Below are 8,441 nucleotides of genomic sequence, written 5' to 3'. Positions count from 1 at the left end.
ATTTCTTTCCCTTTCTCTTTTATATTTTTCTCATTTTTTGTTTCAATCTTATTAAAGTGGAGGTACACGCGCGAGAAAACTTAAACAAATCGAAATCAGTCACAGTCAACAACTGTGGAGAAAATAGATATTCAATAAATCAGCTTTTCAAAAAATATATACTTGGCTGTGATTAAATAATTATTATCGCAGTTTTCTTCGTGCTTTTGTACTTATGACTTCTAGATCGTCCGATAAAAATAATGCAGTTTTGTTCAATAAATAAAAATAAAAAATCAGTTGAAAATAAATTGTAACGTCGATTATATAACTGTATGCTCTCATTTTGTATAATCCTTTCTCATCTTTTAACTAAATTTTCTTTTTCCCCACTTATACAGGCAAATTATTTCAAAACGTTCTACCTTATCGTGTTGCTTATAACACAACCTGGTACGTCGCGACGAACCCGCATCCGGAGTAATCGGCAGAAACAAAGCGCCGGAAGGAGCCCGCACGGGTCCCTCGGCGATCTATGGAAGTAGCCGATACCTTGAGGCGAACACTTTGTTCTACGTCGCTATTTGCGCATAACGGCAAAACAATGACACATCGGAAAGTCAAATGCAGAAATATTATGTGTCTCGCATCCGAAATGCTGTTGCGAAAACTTTATATGGGCGACCTTTCAAACGTTAGCTAAGTGGATATAATAAATGCGATAAATCATAAATATATTGAAAAAAAAAAACTGTCGGTATTTTTATTTCGATATATGTCCTCCGACATCGAGAGTTTGTCTTTGTACGTTTATTTGTCAATTTACTTTCGGTAGGACAAAAATGGAAATTTGCGAGAGAGATCGCGAGACTGGCAATCGAACGATGAAGGAGTACGTATATTAACAATCATGAGATAAATCGCCTTCGTCGGGCTGATGTTATCTTTCGTCCTTCCTTCGGCGATAACAGATTCGATGGACGCACATCGTTGATTACATATTGGACGCGTGCAACAATTGACGGTAGAATTTTTCATTGCCAAGTAAATCGGTATGCGAGACACGCATTTTTTCCGGAAACTACGCCGTTGAAATTATTTACGTCCACGTTTCATTGGTTCTTCGTTAAATTTAGTAAGTTTCGTAATTGCATATTTGCATATATGCATTTATATTTGTAATAAAATAAACTTGTGTAACCCTTTCTTTTCCTTATTCAAATTATTTCATTTCTTACGAAAACGCAGTTTACAAAGGGTACTCGGAAAATTCGGAAAAAATCGGAGTCCCTGTTACGGGGAAGTAACGAGGAAAGCTCCTAAGCAACGATTGTGTTAAATATATCGGCCGCCCACTTCGCGGAATGGTTAATTCCACTCCCTCGCCCAAGCTTGTTTTCAATCCGTATGCCGTACGCAATGAATTTGAATGCGATTTGCTTAAGAATAGATCGGACAGATCATGTTCCAAAGACATTGCTCGATATTATCACCACGTTATACTTAACGTTATTTAACGTAATGATTTTTCATTATTTGTAGAATCTTACAGAAAATTTTCAGAAACTATAATACCAACTAAACGTAATCTTATTTGTATTACACTGTACATATTACACTGTTTATATTGTATCATTTGTATTATGTATCTCAATAGTCACAACATACAACAATCTATATAAAGCGACAAACGCTAATCTTGGAAATAAAGTATAAAAAAAAAAACTCTAATCGTCTGCTGCGAATGAGTTTCGCGAACTATGCGGGCGATTGTCACAAATCCATATTAAGTATGTCAAGTGCACTTCGAACGCAACGCAACTCGGTTGATTGGTGTTGAAGATATATGGGACGGCTATCGTGCTCCAGCCTAAATTAAGCCGTTTGTTTTATTTCTGGAAAAAGCCATGTGCCCCGATACTGTTTACCATTACGTCCCTCGCGTGCGTCGTATCGCGAATCAGCCACCGGGCTCGTGATCGCCGATCGCGTGGCGGAGGCCTCCGGCGGTCGCTACTTATCTGCGATTGTTAAACAACTCTGCAACGCGCAAAAGTGTCGTTGATCTTGTTTTGCAGGCGCGTAAGGGTATATGGACAGCGAGAATTCTTACGATTGCCGAAGCTTCTGCGAAGCTTCTGCGAAATGAACGATTATGCTTATCTGGACTTTCAGGAAGCCCCGAAGATCGAGTGTCAACAAAGTTAATGCGAAAAAATTCCATGTCAATTGTTATATAATTTGTTACAATAACAGATACGTTATATTTATCATTGTTGCAAGTAGATAAAGAGTTCCTAGAGAGATGACATTATCACGCGAGTACAAAATCGTATCAAAACTCAAGCGAAATAAAATGGCGCGTTAAAGATCGGTGCCCCTTTTTCGATTTTCTAATTTATGACGATTATTCATTGTGCGTGCGCTTAAATTCTAGCTGCGCGAAACTTCTGTTCTTGCACTTTTGAATGCATTTTATGTGTTTTTCATTCTATAATATAATAATAATAATAATATTTTATTAACTTCAGTTTACATGGACTTAGTTTACAATATTTACTTAACTCACTCATACCATCCATCATACTTAGGCTGCGTTCGCTTTGGGCGCTTTCGTGCTGAAAGCGTCAGTCTATCTTTATTGCTCATTACATGTTGAAAAAAGATGAAGTGATGCTTTCAGCACGAAAGCGTCCAAAGCAAAGCTTTAATACTACCTAATTCTCCTCTTCCTCACTCTAATAGTCTTTCTTTCTCCATAATTTCTTCAACACATTCCTTTTTACACTATTCAGTTCATCATTCCATAGTCTTTCTAATTTTTCTCTTTTTTTCTACCTAATTCGTAAACTAATCTTTGGTCATATCACATTCCTCTGTTTCTATGCGTTTGGTTTCTATATATCTCTTCTACCTTTGTAGGTGTAAATATCGATGATATCGCGTCGGATGGGAATCCGGCTGAAAATTCCGCGTTTCATTGAGGAGCGTGTAGCCACGCACGTTTCCGTTGACATATGGTGTCGCAATAAATAATTCACGAGACGATCAACGCTCTTTGAACGCGACGTGTCTGATGTTTGCGATCTGCAAGTCAAGACGCAAACGACATAGCAGTTGTCTGACGGGTGGGCGAAGGTGAAACGCGTGCGTTTTTATAGGGTCGCTTTGACGGCAGGACGGAAGAGGGCAATCGATGGCTGATCCATAGATAAACATGTCAGTAGGTCAGCGTCCATAGATAAACATGTAGCGAAACTCACATACATAATACATAAAACCAAATCACGATGACGCAGGAATAAAAATCAAACCTCAATTTGGAAGTTCACGTTGATGCTGTAATTGTCTATGACCTAAATTATTTGTTGCTTTGTTGAATAGTCTATACCCACTTCTATATCTAGAACAGTTTCTTTGGAATGTCAACCATGCAGCTATTTAGAATATTGCTTAAATATCTTATTGTTATAATATCTCGCTTTTCAAAATTTAAAAATAGATTATACTGAGAGGGTTATTCATCATTGCTTCACACGTTAGTCATCCTTACATTTTTTATCATAATTTTAAACTTGCTTTGCTCGAACTAGTATTACGTTACTTAATTTATTTATATTATAATTTATTTATGTTTCAGCGTTTTATTCACCCTTAGTCATCAAATGATTAGGAATTGATTTCGTTCGGCGGTACATATAGGTCTCAATCATCATGAAATACATTTCATGAAATATTTCTTTATACAAAAGGATTATTAAAATACGAAGTTACATAAGCAAGTCTTTCTGCATACACAAAAAAAGGTGTAATAACAGTATTAGCTAATAGCAGTCTGTAAACAAAATAATCCTATTAATTCAATAAATATTAATAAAATAAATATGTCATGCTCTGGACTAAAAAATGTATATAAATTTCACGTAATAATATTATTAGGCACAAAGATCCAGCCCGAACGGATAAGACTTATTTTTAATCTACCTGTCGTGCTTTTGTTTTAATAAAATGTTATTTGTTTTATTAATACTGTTATATTGAATTAATAAGATTACTTTCAATTAGAAAAAAATGATGCTGTTAATACAATATAATTTTTTTTTCTATATAGAGATATTGATGCCTTGATAACTCTATGGATGAAGTTATGCATTTATCGGAGTATGCGCTTTCTACGTACGCTTAGATAAGTGCCTAAATTCACGTGGAAGGATATTAACGGTCCCGCGTGTATGTATGTACGTCGCGTTGCGATATGCCGCGTTCGTTTTCCCGCGTGCAGAGCAAAACGCGTGCAATCGCGATGAAGAATTCCGCGTCGGAACCACTCACGATACGGAGCAGGGCAGCGGGGCACGCGTAAACGCTCGCGTTACACCATTCACCGTTTTGCGAGCGCCGATGACGAAACAGACCACCCGGTCCGCCGCGCGCCAAAGCCCTTCATATGAACGACGGTCGAGAAAACTGCAATGCCGATCGGCCGGGTTTTCAAACGCGCATGCGAATGGTTGGAGTTAGCGCCAGACTGTGCGCAATTCATGGAGATTCGCGTTCTTCGATTTCGTAAAAAAGAAAGAGAAAATTGTTTCGCTGCCGAATTTGCATAGCAAAAAGAATGATAAACGACGAATACAAATACTTGACAAAAATGTCTATTATTCATATTATTCGCGAATTTCATATGAATAGCGAATTACGAATCTCGAACTGTCTCGTGTCATTGGGCCGATATCACAGTCTCCGATTAACGTGATCCTCCGATTAAACTCACTCCATCTTCGTCTCTAGGGGGACAGTTAGAAAGAGATGCAGAGTAAGTTTAATCGGAGGATCACACGTTAATCGGAAACTGTAATATCGGCCCATTGAATTAGAGTGATACAAATTAAAATTTTCTGAAAATCGATATTTTTTTATTATTAAGTTTCTCTGCCGCTTTTAAAATAAAAGGGCTAAGAATATCGAGTTTTATATTTATATATTCTGCGCACCGAACCAAAACAGGCATTGCCGGCACGCGAATGCTTTTTTAATTTTGAATTGCATGAACCGCATGTATGTACGGCGATTGTTCGAATTGGATAGACCACGAAGCGCCATCTCTTGGAATCTCAAGCAATGGATTACAATTAAAAACTGTAGATAAAGTTCTGTATATATCCAGTATTTTTCGTTATGAACTGATGCTATTGAATCTAGAGATAATTTGAAAGAGGTAAGTGTATTTTTTTTTACTTAATTTAAAATTAAGTATAATTTTATTTAATTTAAATATACATTATGCATATATATAGAACTTGAGTGGATTTCGAATGTATTACAAGTTGTACATAAGAAATAGAGAATTGTGTTGTTGCACGGGACATCTACGCTTGCAGCCTCGTGCAATTTTAATTTTTAATTTGATTTCTTACAGTTTTCTATAAACTCAATTATTGTTTATTTTATTTATCTATTGCGTGTTAAATTTTCGTGACTTAAAACTTTGCAGTTTTAATTGCGCTTTGACTTTTCGGCGCTTATTTCTTTCAGTCTCCATTTTGTTTATCATACGTTTTTGCAACTTATATATTAAGGCTGCGGTTCACTTGACGCTACAAATGCTTCGAAGCATTCGATCCTCTTCTCTTTTCTTTCAATGAAGAAAGAAGAAGACGCTCCAAAAAATTTGTAGCGCCAAGTGGACCGCAGCCTAAATAAGTAATACCTTGATATCTACGTTATCTATATCTGAGTGACGTGCAATGTGGAGTTTCCGCAAAAATCCATATTGTCCATGCATTTAAGGGTGACAGTTTTATTTTCCAGATATGCTAATAATAAGCATCTTTTAAATAATTTAAATCATTGTAAAGAATTTATTGCAAAAAATAATATCCCAGCTAAAATTATTAATTTTCTAATTTTTCTGTTTATAGTATATCCATTTAAATCACAAAAAAATCCATTATTTCGGTTTGAAAGAAACAGTTTATTTTTATTTATTGCATCTAAAATTATATTATTAAATATATACATATATAATAATATATAAATAATATATATATATGTATATATGTATGTACGCACACATACATTTGATGTTATATGGGTATATTCTATAATCTAGCTGACTCTGCATATTTTATAGACATCAATTGTACTTTATATAAACACTTCTCGACTTTGGACTTGCCAGAACTCAATGCTGAAATTAACTCCGGCAGTCATAGTATTATAGTGATGACGTATTTTAATAGACTACACCGATTAACAAATATATATTTTATATAAATCTATGTATATACATATGTATATTATACATAATGCGAATAAAACAAAAACAAATTTGTTTCGACATATCACAAGAAAGAATAATTCCCGTGATTTATCTCGTCAATGACGTCAATTAAGAATTCAGTATCATGATGAGAAGACAGAAAACTTGAAGAAAAAAAAAATTTTAATACATTTATCTTATTGTAAATTGTAAGTGCAGAAAGTGCAGAAGATATAATCTCTCGGCTCGCACTCTAGTCGCACTGAATGAAGATAACGAACGTGTATTTAATATATGAGAACGTGGACTGAGTTTCAACTTTCAAGGTGCGCCTGCTCCTTTTGCTTCTTCTGACAAACATTCCGCGAGTGAACGAGTTGCCGAGTGAAAAGATTATGACGTCCTTGACGAATCTGCCGCCGATAGCGAGGCTTTCCAGCAAAGTGATCCGGATCCTAGGATGCAATCCTGGCCCGATGACGCTGCAGGGCACCAACACTTACCTCGTGGGCACTGGACGCAGGTGATGAATGTCATTCGCGTACGGTGGATAGGACCTTGATCTTATTATGAAGCGTTTGACAGAAACACTGTCGGAAGTAATGTACTTTCCAACAAAGAGAAACTGTATGTCAAACTAAACTGTATTTTTTTTTTCAACAAATGACGATCGAAATTGTGATATCTTAGGTTAAAAAACAATGTCAATCCCAATCGTGCTAATCGAGCTAATAAATTCGAAATTTCCGTGACACTTCGAAAAATGACGCTCTGATATGTGAGAAGGGATACAATATGTTGATCGAAATTGCCACTGTCACGTTCGAAGACCAAAGGGGAACGAAGAGAAATTAAAAGTTACATGTACAATTTCTTTTTAGGTTAAATTTTACCCTCTAAAATTGTAACACGCGCATGCGCCAGTAAATAGCTAGTGCGCCATTTTCAAAACTTAAAAATAAAACAATGACACGTTTTGTTTTAATGTTTAATCAGGCAGAAGAGAGCGAAAACATTTTTGTCGATTATTAATAAAGTTGAAAATGTCTGAGGAAGAGTTACAATAATTTCTAATTATTTTATTTCTAATATGATTAAAATAAGTAATCTGTTAGACATATTTAAACAAAAATTATATTATTTATAATGGTTACACTAACTAAGTTATCTATTAGAAATATGTTTTTTTAAATTAACAAATATAATAATAAACAAAAATAGATAAATGATAAATTATCGACATTAAAATAACGTGCGTTATAAAATGCATTATTGCAGACGTGTGCTGGTTGATTCTGGAGAAGCAAAAACGGCGGACGCCTACGTAAAACTTCTGGACAGCGTGTTAAGCGAGGAGAACGCGACTATCGAGCATTTGGTGGTCACCCACTGGCATCACGATCACATTGGTGGCGTGGAGCCCGTGCGGAACTTGCTGAAGAAATTGTACCCCACGGACAAACAGCCAATCGTGTGGAAACTGCCACGGTCGCCGAACGACAAAGACAGATCGGACGATGAAAAGTCCGTCCAGTGGGAACCTCTGAAGAACGATCAAGTGGTGGAGGTCGAGGGAGCGAAGCTTCAGATAAAATACACCCCAGGACACACCAGCGATCACGCCTGCCTGCTGCTGCAGGACGAGAATATCTTGTTCAGCGGCGACTGCATCCTCGGCGAAGGCACGTCGGTCTTCGAGGATCTCCACGATTACATGCTGTCGCTGGACAAGATCCTGGAGTTGCGGCCCAAGACGATTTATCCGGGTCACGGGCCAGTTCTCGACGATCCCCTGCCACGCATAAAGTATTACATCAAACACAGGCAGCAGAGAGAAGAGGAAATTTTACGGATGCTGCAAGAGCAGGGAAACGTAAAATCGATGACGGAGATGGATATCGTCAAGCGCATATACAAAGTAAACATTAATTGAGATTAAAGAATTTATAATATACGCTCTCTCGAGTTGCTGCTTTAATTTGAAATAATGCAAAATACAATAAGTTAATTGCTTATGCAAATAATTAATTTGCTTTTTCAAGGAAATTAATTGAAATTAAAAACATTTTCACAGGATACCCCTGAAAAACTATGGTTGGCTGCAGCATTTACTGTGGGACACCATCTTCGCAAGTTACAGAAAGAAGGAAAAGTATTGCAAGAAGAAGAAGGTGGCTGGTGGAGAATTAAAGGCAAAATA

At 36.5% G+C, this 8,441-nt stretch overlaps 1 protein-coding gene across 1 annotated transcript; it reads left to right on the top strand.

Moving 5' to 3' along the window:
- Window positions 1-6,359: 6,359 nt before the first annotated feature.
- On the top strand, window positions 6,360-8,438 carry LOC112463394 (endoribonuclease LACTB2; the record flags this gene model as incomplete). Its single annotated transcript, XM_025029802.1, has 3 exons — window positions 6,360-6,764; window positions 7,520-8,159; window positions 8,316-8,438. Coding segments are annotated over exons 1-3 (891 nt in total), but the record flags the coding sequence as incomplete, so codon positions are not given.
- Window positions 8,439-8,441: the final 3 nt, after the last annotated feature.

Source organism: Temnothorax curvispinosus, unplaced genomic scaffold (genome assembly GCF_003070985.1).
Source record: "Temnothorax curvispinosus isolate PA1 unplaced genomic scaffold, ASM307098v1 QBEX01013139.1, whole genome shotgun sequence".
NCBI lineage: Eukaryota > Metazoa > Arthropoda > Insecta > Hymenoptera > Formicidae > Temnothorax > Temnothorax curvispinosus.
Note: the sequence above shows the minus strand (reverse complement) of the source record. Positions and strands in the feature narration are given on the sequence as shown.